The sequence below is a fragment of the Muntiacus reevesi genome, chromosome 3, assembly GCF_963930625.1.
Source record: "Muntiacus reevesi chromosome 3, mMunRee1.1, whole genome shotgun sequence".
In the NCBI taxonomy this organism is placed as follows: Eukaryota; Metazoa; Chordata; class Mammalia; order Artiodactyla; family Cervidae; genus Muntiacus; species Muntiacus reevesi.
The window spans coordinates 5,263,440-5,278,181 of record NC_089251.1 but is presented as its reverse complement, the minus strand read 5'-3'; the positions used below and the strand labels follow the sequence as shown (position 1 = coordinate 5,278,181).

Genomic DNA, 14,742 nt, shown 5'->3' with positions numbered 1-14,742 from the left:
AGGAAGCAGCCCCTAACTGAGGGTGAGAAAGATGACCTGCGGATTGACACTTTGTCCGTAAAAGCAAAGGGAAAACTACCATTCAGAATCAGTTCCTTGTCTTGTCAGGAAGAGGTCCATAGGCTAGCATGTGCTAAGAATGTTATTCCTGAGACACACACACGAGCGGAAATGTGCGTGAAGTCTTTCTGTTTTTCTTGTGGACAGCTAGGTTAACTGCATGTACTCTAGATATAGGTGTATTTGTTGTGACTTAATGGTGATAAAAAGGACGTGCGTCCATCTCACCTCAGTGAGACGACTCAGAGCGCACATTCCCACGGAGAAGCACACGTCCTGTCCTCCACAAGGACAGTGCTGTCAGAACAGGCTGTCTGATGAGGTCACGGGAAGAGAGAGGCTCTGGCTTAGAGAGGTCAGTGAGGCTGTGATCGGTCATATTTGGTGACAGCCAACCCATGTCCTAATTTCTTTTTCTTGCCAGGGTCAGCACCCCCCACCAAAGAGTCAAGCCAGCTCGATGCGTTCTCCTTTGGTGGGGGAGGCAAGCCTTTCTATGAGACCGTTCCTGAAAGCTTACCTTCCTCAGGGACGATGACATCAGCTAGCACGGGATCAGCTGGTGCCGCTCCAGGACAGTCTGCACCATCCAGCAGCAGACCCGCAGCCCCTTCTGGAATCTCTCTCTCCACCCCCGCTGGCAAGCTGGAGGCGCCACCGTCCAAGCTGGGTGAACTGCTATTCCCAAGCTCCCTGACGGGAGAGACTCTGGGAAGTTTCTCAGGACTGCGGGTCGGCCAAGCAGACGAGTCCACCAAGCCAGCCAGCAAGGCACCGTCCCCAGGCGTGACCAGTGCTGGTGCACAGCCCACCAAGACCCCTGCCACCCCCTCTGGGTTCAGTTTTCCCAGCCCTACGGTGCTGGGGAAACCCGCAGAGCCCCCCGAGACCAGCTCCGCAGCCACCTCGGCGGCGGCACCAACAGCAGCAGCCAGTCCCAGCCCCAGCCCCAGCAGCTCCTCGACGGGCGTCTTTGGCAACCTGCCACTCACCAGTGCAGGCTCCTCTGGGCTGTTCAGTTTGGGGGGCCTGTTTTTCGGTAGTAGCAAGACCAGCTTTTCATTCGGAGGCCAATCAACAAGCAGCACAGCACCCTCCTCCGCCCCACCATCCACTGCCACACCGCTGCCCACGTCACTCCCCAGCTTGTCGTTTGGCAGCCCCCTGAGTTCAGAGTCTGCCCCCACCCTGCCCACGTCCTCTGGTAAAAGCTCAGAAGCAGCCGCATCATCGGCTTTGCCCGAGAAGCCAGGCAGTAATGAGGCCTCGGCATCAACTGCCTCCCTCCTGGGGCAGCAGCCACCAACCCCGCTTCCCCAGGCTCCGCTTCAGACTCCCGACCCTGGGAAGAAGGAACCTGCTCTTGCCCAGCCCACCATCAGCAGCCCTGGCACTGAGGCAGCCAGTACCAGTGTCCTGGCGCCTGCGGCTGAGGCCACTCCAACAGCCTCCGGGGTCCCAGATGTCAAGACGGAACCACCATCCCCAGGCCCCACTGTCTCTGTGCCCGGGCCAGCCACCGTCACGGCACCTGGAGCCTCGAGCACCATCCCTGTGGCCCCAGAAACATCCAGACCTCCCACCACCTCCAGTGCTGTTTCCAGTGCTGCTCCAGGCCCCGCCACGGAGACCCCAGTGTTTGGGATAGTCACTTCTGACTCCTCTGTCTTCACCCAGCCTCCCGTTGCCAGCTCTAGCTCGGCTTTCAGCCAGCTCACCAGCCATACAGCCACCGCCCCCTCGGCGACCCCCATGTTTGGGCAGGTGGCCACCAGCACCGCCCCCAGCCTGTTTGGGCAGCAGACGGGAAGCAATGCCAGCACAGCGGCTGCCGCGCCACCGGTCAGCAGCTCAGGGTTCGGCAGCCCTGCGTTTGGCACCTCCACCCCAGGGGTCTTCGGACAGCCGGGCTTTGGGCAGGCCCCGGCCTTCGGGCAGTCGACCAGCAGCCCCGCGAGCAGCTTTTCCTTCAGCTCTGTGCCTGCTTTTGGTCAGTCCGTGTCCTCCACCTCCACGTCCACCAGCGGGAATGTCTTCGGTGCCTCTTCGAGCACCAGTAGCTCCAGCTCCTTCTCGTTTGGACGGTCGTCTACCAACAATGGAGGTGGGCTCTTTGGCCAGAACAACCCTCCTGCTTTTGGTCAGAGTCCTAGCTTTGGACAGGGAGGCTCCGTGTTTGGTGGCACCTCGGCCGCCACCACAACAGCGTCATCCTCTGGCTTTAGCTTCTGTCAAGCTTCAGGTAGGTACTTATGGGAGATTTTTTCCTTGGTTGTCCTCCATATTTGAAACATTTGCAACAAGTCTGCATTGCTTCAGGAGTGAAAAGGAAGGGAGGGAAAACAGAAGAGGTTCTGGAAAGTCTGTAAGAGGGCTTGGACGCTGGTGGCCCTGGGCATTTCTTTGGTCTAATCACTGTGGCTCCAGTCTTGCTTCTCAGCAAGTTCTCCACCAGAGTGCCAATTTCATGGGGGAGAAAAACAAGTTTAAAGTCATAGCAAGTAATGAATGACTCATGAGTATGAAATGATAAATTTGGAAGGTGTTTTAGAGGTCATTATGTCCTTAACTGTCAAGCCTAGAGATGACTGATCTAATGTCTTTCGGTGCCAGTGGTGGAACCAGACCTAGACTCCAGAGCTCCTCACCCTAGCCCATTGTTTCATTGTCTTCTGACACCATCTTGCATCCTTGAAGAGCAGGAAGTAACATTTGAAAAGTTGGGATTTTTTTTTCTATTTTCAGTATAATTTTTTAAAAATCTTTTAAGTTTTACAGTTTTTTAAAGTAAAACATCCTCACTATTGCATGCCCCATCTTAGCAGCTGCTTTTACTCCAAAAACCAATAGATGGGACACTCCCAAAATCTTTTCTAATCTTCCTTTCTCCATGGTTATCTTATGAAAGGCATTTCTTTAGTAGTCAGGCTCAGTGGGTGAGGGGAATCAAAGGGCATTGATTTCTTGGTGGTCAGGGTTACAAATAACTGCTAGTTCATTCCGTTGATGATAACTTATTTGAAGCTGGCTCATAATTTATTAGGAAGTCTATTCCTTCCTGTCTTCAATAACTATTTGCTGAACTCCCACTATGTTCCACTACAAGAATGGATGCAAGACACAGTGATGTGAGATAGTTTTGAGACCTACCTGCTGCCTCGTCAGAGGCTGGTCAGCCTGTTTGAATGATGGGAAGTGTGAGAGTTGGTCTAAAGAACAGGCAGAGAGAAGGCCTTGTTGCTCTTAAAAGAGAGTAGGATATTTAACCCTATCTCTAGTGCATCTTTTGTTCTGCAGTCAAAACTTGAGAATCCTTGTCCACAATCAGAACTATTTCAGTACAACCGAGAACCTCTGAAAAACCCTTCCTTTGGTAACTAGGAGGAAAGATGCCTGCACAACCTCCTCTAGCTGTGGTTGAGGCACTGAGACCTGCCTGAGCTCCCCTACCTACACTGATAGCAGAAATGAAGAATGAACTCTTGCCATCTAGCTCCTTGTCTGGGGCTTTTCTGTTAAAATATATAGTTCTGCCTGGCTTCCCAGGCCCCATTCAACCCAGCACCTCAACCATGTTATACCACCTAGAAGGAAGATAAACAGCTCTGAAAGAATCTGGCATTTGAGATTAAAGGAAACCAGGGAGTAGTCATACTCATGATATTAAGTCAGCCATTGGAAACACTTCTTAGCAGCTATGAGTCTAGAGAAAAACTACTCAGAGTCCTCACCCCCACCCCCTGGAGTTTGGTAGAGACAAGGATTCAGTCCCTGAGGCTTTGAGACTTTTTTTTTTTAACTGTTATAAAATTTCAGCAGTGAAAAAAAGGTTTTTAAAACTACTTGCCCGTAATTTTCTCCATTTCCTTGGTAGGGAAACAGATTTTAGTCGTGAGATGATTTATTCTGAGGTACTTTCACATACCTGAATGTCATTTAAAAACCAAAAAACAAAACTTTGATGTATAGAAGTTTCATTCAAATTAAACTTCTGTTTTCTTTTATTTTATAGGTTTTGGTTCTAGTAATACTGGTTCTTTGTTTGGTCAAGCAGCCAGTACCAGTGGAACAGTCTTTGGCCAGGTAATGTGGATATTTGCCTCTATTTGGGCCAACACAATAAGTCCCATTTGCGTTGCTTCTGTATATAGGATGTAATGTGTTGTGTGTCCAGCAAACAGTGCTGGGGTTCTCAAACTCTGCCTTCCGTAGCTTCCTTGGGGGCACAAAAGTCTCCACTTCTGATTTGAGAAAATCACTCCAGTGTTGATCCTTGTTTGAAAGTCCTCTTGGAAAGCACTTTAAAGCACATTGCCTGGTTTCTGTCAATCTTCTGCCTATTGTTAGGCCAGGGATTGGCATCTATTGCCCATAAGTGAAATCTGCTCCTTGGCCCTTTTTTTTTAAGTGGCTGTTTAAACAGTAATAAGAATATGCAACAGAAATTGCATATGGCCCCTGTGCTAAGCAACATGTAGTCAAGGAGCTCCTTTTAGTGACCTGAGCTATTTCAGTCTGTCCAGCTGTGGTTATCGTGTGCTGGGCCTGGTTCTTAGTGATGTACACACAGACCTAAAATCATTAGTGCTGGGATAAGGTAAGTGCTGCCATTACCCCCATTTGACAGATGAGAACACCCGAGAACCCCGAGGGGTTAAATTTACTGTTACAGAAGCCAGCTGCTTTTACTTTTGTTTGTTTGTTTTTAAATATTTATGTATTTGGTTGCTTCGGATCTTAGTTGTGGCATGCAGGATCTTTACTTGCAGCATGCGGGACCTAGTTCTCTGACCAGGGATCGAACCTGGGTTCCCTGCATTGGAAGTGCAGAGTCTTAGCTGCTGGACCACTAGGGAAGTCCCCAATCCAACTGCTTTTATTTATTTGTTTGTAATTAGTTATTTTTTTTGTTGTTGCACTGGGTCTTTATTGCTGCTTTGGGGCTGCTCTCTAGTTGCAGTATACAGGCTCCTCACTGTGATGGCTTCTCTTGTTGAGGAGCACAGATTCTAGACACACAGGCTCAGTAGTTGTGGCCCGTGAGCTTCGTTACCCCCTTGGTATGTGGAGTATTCCCAGACCAGGGATCGAACCTTTGTCCCCTGCATTGGCAGGCAGATGCTGCTTTTAGATCATAGTACCTTCACGAGGAGTCCTTCCAAAGAAAGATGCTCTGACATATTGGGAATGACTGACTTTCTAAAGGTAGAATTGACATTTGTCCAGAAGCTGGAGAAAGTGGTGGCCATGTTACATACTTCTTCCAAGTCTTCAGTAGGAGATTTTCTTTTTCACCTTTCTCCTAAGAAGGTGAGCTCTACCCTAGTCAGTGATCCTTGACAGAAAGAAACAGAACTTCTGATTTTCAAGTTCCCCAGTGAAAACAGCTAAAAATGACTAGATAAACCATATAAACCATAGATTCGAAAGCACTTATAAGCTAACAAGGTATTTTACCACGCCTTATTAGAGGGGAAGTGGGACCGTATAGAAGTGCGTGGAGCACAGAAGCCAGCTCTGCCCTGAGAGCATCGCTAGTCTGAGAGCACTCGGACTTCCTGTTAACCCCACAGGGCAGAGGGGCAGGCCTCACTCACCAGGGTGCGCCAAGTGGGAGGCTTGGAAGAGCCCCTCCCCGCAGCCAGCTGTGACTCCCTCTCCAGGCTCATCCTGAACACGCGGCCTGACCTGCTCCACGGAGGGCGGTGTCTCCAAGGCGTCTGGTGGGGCAGCACAGGCCACACTGAAGAAGAGTAACTCTAGGCCTCCGGTAATATTTAAGGACATTGATTCCCACACGTAAATTCGTCACAGCAGGAAATAAGGAGCTATGATCAAGAGCCAGAATAAACATGAGACACACATTTGCAAAGACTCGCTAGAATATAAAACAGCTGTGTTTTACATGTTGCAAAGAAATAAAGGACAAACTTGAAAATACCAGTCAAGAATCAGAAATTACAAGAAGTGTCATAGCAGCTTTGAAAAAGAAACAAATAGAACTTCAAGAAAATTGTTACAATTAAAATTTTAACTCAGCAGATCAGACCCAGCAGAAGAGGATAGTAATATACTAGATCACCAGTCAGAGAACTTTCTCTGAAGGACCAGATAATAAATATTTTAGACTTTGAGAGCTACCTACTGCTTCTGTCGCAACCACTCAACTCCGCCATTGTGGCACAAAAGCAGCCAGAGGCTGCACATGAGTGAGTGAGCATGGTTATCTTCCCATAAAGCTTTATTTATAAAAATAGATGGCAGGCTAGATCTGGCCCATGGGCTAGAGGTTGCTGACCCTTGAACTAGAAGGTCAGATTAAGTTATGTGGAATTCGTCATGGAGAGGATAAAAGATAGAAAATACAAAAGAGAAAGCTAAAACAAAATCTAACGTACATTTAATCAGAAGGAGAAGAAAAAGAATGTATGATATTAGAAGAGAAAAAGATAGATTTCCAAAACCAACAGCAAACAGTAACCCACAGATTCTGAAATCCAACATATACCAAGCAGAATGTATAAAAGGAAATTGAATCTAAGACTTGCCATAGTGAAACTGTGGAACTACCAATATAAAATATTAAAAGCACTCAGAAAATGGACAGGTTCCCTTCAAGGCAGCAATAGTTAGGACTAACGGTGGAGTTCTCGGTAGTGGCAATGAAAGCCAGACATAGCCTATCTCCCCAGAATTTTTGAACCCAGCAAAAAAACATCTGTACATAATGAAGTGAAATCAAGACACTTTTCAGGCAGATCCTGAGAGGCTATATGCCTAGCAGACCTGAAGGAAATTCTAAAGGATATTCTTCAGGCAGAAGGAAAATGTGACCTCACTAAAATTATAGCTTTCTTAATTTTAGGGTAAAACAAGCCATGAAATAGGAAAATTGTAGCCTATATAACCAACAGAGTAATCATATTCAGATATAAACAATACAAGTCAAAAGGAAAAAAGACAACTGCACCCCTACCAGAATGGCTAAAATTGAAGGGCTGGTGGTACCCGGGAGAAAGCAGAGCAGTTATAATAGAAACACTCACAGCAGGAGTGAAGGTTCATAGAATCACTTTGGTATCAAAACTAGATACACGGAACACCTGTGTATCCACTCCATATAAGCTGAGTGTATCTACTCTAGATAAGTAACCCACAAAATCAGAATGGTGGTTAGTCTTAGGATGTAAAAATTGAGGTCTGAGGGAGCCACCCAAAGTACTAACAGTGTTTGATGTCTTAAATGTTGAACATCATAAACAGTTATATGCCAAAATTAATTGAGCTCGCCACACATACGATTTGTAAACTCAATAGAAAATGGACGAGAGACCTCTTAAAAAAGGATAGTCTTGGTTACACAACTTTGTGGAATGTACTTAATGCCTGAACTATACATGTAAAATGCTTAAAATGGTGCACCCTATCTGGTTGGTGGTGCCTGTCTCATACCAGCCAGGGCCAGAGCAATTCCTTGTTTATCTGAGCTTGGCTTTTGGGTTGTGCCCATGCCTGGTGCATGCCCTGGACACACAGCGGAAGGGAAGCTTAAAATGGTAAGTTTTATATACATTTTACCACAATTTAGAAAAAGACATAAAATATTTTTTGAAAAAGGGTAGCCAGAGGACTATAAGTATATTCACAACTGAATTAGTAACACAAACTAAAACCTCAAAGAGATACAGTCTTCCTGGAAGACAGCACACATTTTAAAGCCCAGCAATACTAAATGCCAGCAAGCATGCAAAGCAACAGAACTCACATACACTCTTTAAGTTGGTTGTATGTTGGCACAGTCACCTTGGAAAATAGTCTGGCAGGATCGGGTAAAGCCCTGCAGTTCCACTCCTCGTTTGTTCTGTAAAGAAACTCATCTGTGCGCTGGGATACAGTGTTCCAAAACCTAGAGACTGGAAGCAACTCAAATGGTTAGGATATACCATTGGGCAGATGAACTTAGATTATCCTGTAACAGAATGTTACTACATTGTGAAATATGGTTGTGAAAATGAACACATTAGAGCTGCATGGGTGGCTTTCACAGGACTGTTTTTTCTCTCTCACAGGCATAATTTGAGCCAAGAGGTTTAAAGCCTATACTGTGATAAACTCCATATTGGTTACTCCCCCACCCTACCACCACTTCATGTTCTTTCGCAGACATTAGGTTTGCCATTGGAAAGGCTGGAAATTCAAATCAGTTGTTTTTTTTTCCTATCATGGCAGGGCCCTTATCTGTTACAGTCATTGCTGTATCCCCAGTGCTTCAGACTATGGCTAGCACAAGACGAGTGTTGTAAAAATGAATGAATTTTCAGGTAGTAGGGGTATTCACAGAAGAATTTAAGGATACAAGGTACATTCTGGCCAGGATATAGAATTTCATTTTCTTCATAATACCAAGAAAAATCCAGTTAGTATGACTTTCACACTGGTTTTATGAGTATTAGAATTATCTAGTGCTATTTAGTGCTATTTAACAAATTACCCCCAAATGTAGTAGCATTCTCTGGAGGTTGGCTTGGTGGTTATTTCCCACCTTAACTGGAGCTCATGGCTACAGCATCTACATGTGGCTTCTCTATGTGGCCTGGGCTTCCTTACAAAATGGTAGTTGGATTCCAAGGAAGACTATTCCAAGAAAAAGGGAGCCATACAGAAACTATCCTCAGAAGTTGCAAGCATCATTTATACTGCATCTTCTTATTCAAGGCTGTCACAGAGTCCCACCAAGCTCAAGGGGAGGGGGACTAAATTTCACCTCTTGCTCTAGAAGAGCATTTAGGTCTGGAAATATTACTGTGACCATCTTTGGAAAATATAATCTGTCACATGGGCCTGTCACAGCATGGCCGAGAGCCTGTTGAATTGATTTCTAGAGAGGGGAGTTAGTTGTAGGTGAGCTTCATGGTACAGCTGCCTTTGGGAGTAAATGTCAGGTCTGGGTTTGGAAAAGTGGAAGAAAGGCCTAGCTGAAGGAAGTATACTGTCTGGAGAAGCAGCCAGAGGAAGATCTTGGCAACAGTGAGGGCAAACAAATGACCAATAAACACACAAAAGTAATCAATACTATTAGAAGCATTAGGAAAATGAAAATCAAAACCATAATGAGATAGCACTCCATATGCACTAGGAAGGCTGTAATTTAAAAACAAAGACTAACATACATTGACAAAGATGTGAAGATACTAGAACCCTCATGTATTTCTGGTTGAAACGGAAAATGGTACAGCAGTTATGGAAAACAGGTTCCTCAAAAAGCTAGACATAGAACTGTCATCAGTTCAGTTCAGTCACTCAGCCGTGTCCGACTCTTTGCGACCCCATGGACTGCAGCACACCAGGCCTCCCCGTCCATCACCAATTCCCAGAGTTTACTCAGACTCCTGTCCATTGAGTCAATGATGCCATCCAACCATCTCATTCTCTGTCATCCTCTTCTCCTCCCACCTTCAATCTTTCCCAACATCAGGGTCTTTTCAAATGAGTCAGCTCTTCGCATCAGGTGGCAAAAATATTGGAATTTCAGCTTCAGCATCACTCCTTCCAGTGAACACTCAGGACTGATCTTGCAGTCCAAGGGACTCTCAAGAGTCTTCTCCAACACCACAGTTCAAAAGCATAAATTCTTCGGCGCTCAGCTTTCTTTATAATCCAACTCTGTCATATGAGCCAGAAGTGGTGCTCAGACACTTGTTCCCCAGTGCTCATTGCAGCATTATTCACAATGGCCAAAAGTTGGAAATAGCTCAGTGTTCATCAACAGATGATTAGATAACCAAAATATGGTATATTTGTACAGTGGAATATTATCCGGTTTTCAGAATGAATGAAGTTGTTCTTCACATCACATCACAGATAGATAAATTGTGAATACATTATGTTAAGTAAAATAAACCATAGATATAAGGACAAATATGATTCCACTTATATGAAATATTTAGAATAGGTAAATCCATAGAGCTGGAAAGTAGATCAGAATCTACCAGGGCCTGAGGAAAGGAGAGACCAAGGAGTTAGTTAATGGTTATAGAATTTCGGTTATGTGATGAAAGAATTTTGGAAATAGTATTAATTGTTGCATAACATTGTGAACATAATTAATGCCATTCAGCTGTATATGAGAAAATTATTAAAATGGTAAGTTTTATGTCACATATATTTTAACATAGTTTTTAAAACTTAGACGTAATATACCATAACCATTGAATTTTATACTTTAAATCAGTGAGTTGTGTGGTACGTACATTATATCCCAATAAAGTTACTTTAAAAAAGACGAGTCTGAAAGACTTGCAGGTTCAATGTAAAACTGCTCTATTCACCCCTCCCACTCTTTGCTAAGAGTAAGAAAGTAAAACAGAAAGAACTTGCAGTCTTGCAGCCTCCTGCCCCTGGACCTGTTGAATCCAAGGATGACCCTGCAGCTCAGCTGCCTCCTGGATCCAGGCTCCAGCACGTACACAACAAATAACCCAAATCCTAAGCAAAGACCGTGCTGGGCTTACCAGGGATGAATTCATTCTAAATCTGTGAACCATTAGCTCCTCACTTTAGGACAGAGATGAAAGAGTGGTCTCTCACTCTCTGGGGAAAATATTAGCAGTCTTCAGTCACCGCAACACTGTTCTTCTATGTTAAGTCCACTGTACTTAACAAACAAAAAAACTCTGTAACATATGAAGAGGTAATACAAAAAGGGGGACCTGCAGTCATATTTTAGAAATCAGCAAAAATAAATAAATAACCTACAGATGATCCACATATTGGAACAAGCAGGTATATTAACTATTGTGCTCAGGTCTTTACAGGAAAATAAAAGAATGGTTGAATAAGAAATCTCAGCAGAGAAATGGAATTACGAAAACAGTCAATCTGTATCTGAAGTTTCAGTACAGTATCCAAAATAGAAAATGATTTGTTTAACAGCAGAGGGAATATTACAGGAGAACAATGAACTTGAAAACATGTCAGTAGAAATTACCTAAGGTGAAGCTTAGGGAGACAGAAAAAAAAGATTGGACAGAACATCCGTAACCTGTGCAACAGTGTAAGGCAATTTGGCAAGATGTCATCAAGAGTCCCAGAAGGAGAGGAGACAGAATGGGAGAGAAGAAAAATTTTTGAAGAGACAATGGCCAAGCTTTTTCTTTTTTGTTGAAAAACTGGAACCCACAAATGCAATAAACTCTGTGACCCTGAAACAGAGTAAGTATCAGAAAATCACTCTTGAACACATTTAAACTTCTGAAAACCAAATGCAAAAAAAAAACTTTTAAAGCAGCTAAAGAAAAAAAGACTGGTGACATAAAGAGAAATAAATATTGTGCAGTTAATAACAAGGTATTAAATGTATGACAACCATGGCAAAAAAGCAAAATGAGTTTGCTACCTTGGAGTAAATCAGTGCTGCTCAACTGGTGTCTGTTTCCACCCCCAAAGGAATTTCACAATCACAGTGTCTAGAGACTTGTTTGAGCCTCATGAGTGGGGATGCTGCTGGACATTCTGTAGCCCTCCAAAGAATTATGTGGCCAAAAATGTCAATAATGTCATTGTGAAGAAACCATTAGGAAGACAGAGATTTCTTAGAACACAAAAAGCACAAACCATAAAAGAAGAAATTGAAAAGCTTGTTGATGTTTGGTCACTAAGATGTGTCTGACTCTGCGACCTCATGGACTGTAGCACGGCAGGCTTCCCTGTCCTTCACTGTCTCCTGGAATTTGCTCAAACTCATGTCCGTTGAGTCAGTGATGCTGTCCAGCCTCCTCATCCTCTATGTCCCCTTCTCCTTTTTCCCTCACTGTTTTCCAGCATCAGGGTCTTTTCCAGTGAATCAACTCTTAGCATCAATCAGGTGGCCGAAGTATTGAAGCTTCAGCTTCATCATTAGTCTTTCCAGTGAGTATTCAGGGTTGAATTCCTTTAGGATTGACTGGTTTGATAACCTTGTTGTCCAAATGACTCTGAAGAATCTTCTCCAGCACCGAAATTCAAAAGCACCAATTCTTTGGTGTTCAGCCTTCTTTATGGTCCAACGCTCACATCCATACATGACTACCGGAAAAACCATAACTTTGACTATATTGACCTTTGTCAGCAAGGTGATGTCTCTGCTCTTTAATATTCTCCCTAGGTTTATCATAGCTTTCTTTCCAAGGAGCAGTCTTTGAATTTCATGGCTGCAGCCTATGTCATACCTGTAGAATTACTGAAACTTAAGAACCAGCCGGGAGAAATATCAATAACCTCAGATATGCAGATGACACCACCCTTATGGCAGAAAGTGAAGAAGAACTAAAGATCCTCTTGATGAAAGTAGAAGAGGAGAGTGAAAAAGTTGGCTTAAAACTCAGCATTCAGAAAACTAAGATCTTGGCATCTGGTCCCATCACTTCATGGCAAATAGATGGGCAAACAGTGACTGACTTTATTTTTGGGGGTTCCAAAATCACTGCAGATGGTGATTGCAGCCATGAAATTAAAAGACACTTACTCCTTGGAAGAAGTTATGACCAACCTAGACAGCATATTAAAAAGCAGAGACATTACTTTGCGAACAAAGGTCCGTCTAGTCAAGGCTATGGTTTTTCCACTAGTCATGTATGGAAGTGAGAGTTGTTCCATAAAGAAAGCTGAGCACCAAAGAATTGATGCTTCTGAACTGTGGTGTTGGAGAAGACTCTTGAGAGTCCCTTGAATTGCAAGGAGATCCAACCAGTCCATCCTAAAGGAGATCAGTCCGGGGTGTTTATTGGAAGGACTGATGTTGAAGCTGAAACTCCAATACTTTGGCCACCTGATGTGAAGAGCTGACTCATTGGAAAAGACCCTGATGCTGGGAAAGATTTGAGGGCAGGAGGAGAAGGGAACAACAGAGGATGAGATGGTTGGATGGCATCACCGACTCAATGGACGTGGATTTGGGTAGACTCCGGGAGTTGGTGATGGACAGGGAGGCCTGGTGTGCTGCAGTCCATGGGGTCACAAAGAGTCAGACACAACTGAGCGACTGAACTGAAGAACCAGCAAGACCAAAAGTGGACAAGATGTAGAGCAACTTGATCTCTTAATGCACTGCTGGTGGGAATGTAAAATGGTGGGGTCACTTTGGAAAACCATTTGGCAATTTCTCAGTAAGTTAAATATACACTAATTTTTATGGTTAGCAATTCTAGGTGTTTACCCAAAGGAAATGAAAATATATGTTCACAGGCAGACTAGTACCAGAATGTTCCTAGCAGCTTTATGATAGCCCAGATGTTCATCATTAGGGGAGTAGTAGACCCTGGCATCCTCATACAATGGAATACTACTCAGCAGTAAAAAGGGAAGGACAATGCCTGCAGCCACATGGATGGACGTCAGAAGCATATGTTGATTCTAGCCAGGTAAGTTAGGCAAGAAAATGAAAGAAAGGTATCCAGAGTGGAAAGGAAGAAGTAAAACTATATATGTTCAAATAATATATATATAGAAATCCCAAAGGAATCCACTAAAGGACTACTAGAACTAATAAATCGGTCCAGCAAGTTTGTAGGATGCAAGGTCAAAGTATGAAATTTTAATTGTATTTATATACATTTGCAACACACCATCCAAAAATGAAGTTGAAATTAAGAAAACAGTTCTATTTCCAGTATCATAAAAAGGAGTGAGTACTCAGAAATAGACAGAAGCACAAAACATACTCTGAATACAAGAAAGCATTGTTTCAAGAAATAAAAAATGATCGAAATAAATGGAAGGGCATCCTATATTTGTGGATTGAAAGATTTAGTGTTGTTAAAATGGCAATAGAGAACCAGGGCTGGGGAAATTAACATGCATGCAGGAATTCAGTAATGAGTAAGACAGACAGAAGTGGCTGTGTCCATAGAGCTTACCTTTGATGGAAGTGGGGGATCAGTCTCTAAGACTGATAATTTTATTATTTATTAAATTTATTAATTTCAGATAATTTTAAGTACTGTGAGGAGAGGAACTTCTCTGGTAGTCCAGTGGTTAAGGCTCCATGCTTCCTATGCAGAGGGTGGAGGTTCAGTCCCTGGTTGGGGAACAAGATCCCACATGCCGTGTGGCGTGGCCAAAAAATAAAAAAACAAAGCAAAAAGAGTTACTGTGAAGAGAACAAGCAGGATGATGTGGTAGTGTTCAGGGAAGCTTATTTAGGTCCGATAGTCTGGAAATGCCTTTCTGAGAAAGTCTCATAAATATCTCTTTTTACATTTGTTTCTTTGATTTAGGATCAAGTCAGGTTCACTCACTGAGACTGGTTGATACGTCTCTTCAGGGTCTTTGATTGCCCTTCCATGTCTGTCCTTCTTTTCTTTTTCCTCATAATACAGCTGTTGAACACAGCAGGTTGTTGGTCCTGTTAAAATCGCCACACTCCTGTTCTGATTACATCCCTGTGGTGTAACTTCTGAGTAACTTGTTCCTTCCTGTGAAATGGTGCTTGGGTCTGGAGGCCCGATGAGATTCTCAGGGTTTTTGGCAATTTTTAAATTCTGTATCTTGAACGCTGACTCCCTTTAATGATGTAAATGTACTGTTAGTTTTTTGGATGTGATAAGTTTGTTACGGTTTCTGTTTTGGAGTGGATGAAATGATAAGATGTCTCCATTATACTGATCAAGGATCAGGGACAGAACATGGGGCTGTAGGTGATGCTCA

General features: G+C 43.7%; 1 protein-coding gene and 1 non-coding gene across 5 annotated transcripts in view; both read left to right on the top strand.

The window, feature by feature from the left end:
* The window catches only part of NUP214 (nucleoporin 214), an 84,670-nt gene that overhangs the window by 55,003 nt on the left and 14,925 nt on the right, over positions 1–14,742 (top strand). For 3 of the 4 annotated variants that reach the window (XM_065928233.1, XM_065928231.1, XM_065928230.1), the window contains exons 29-30: positions 485–2,302; positions 4,073–4,143. In XM_065928233.1, coding sequence (XP_065784305.1) covers positions 485–2,302; positions 4,073–4,143 — 1,889 coding nt within the window. The remainder of the gene's footprint in view (positions 1–484; positions 2,303–4,072; positions 4,144–14,742) is intronic. The other variant, XM_065928232.1, reaches the window with a different exon arrangement.
* Positions 7,466–7,596, top strand: LOC136165849 (small nucleolar RNA SNORA48). Its single transcript, XR_010662815.1, has one exon. It is a non-coding gene; the product is annotated as a small nucleolar RNA SNORA48 (small nucleolar RNA).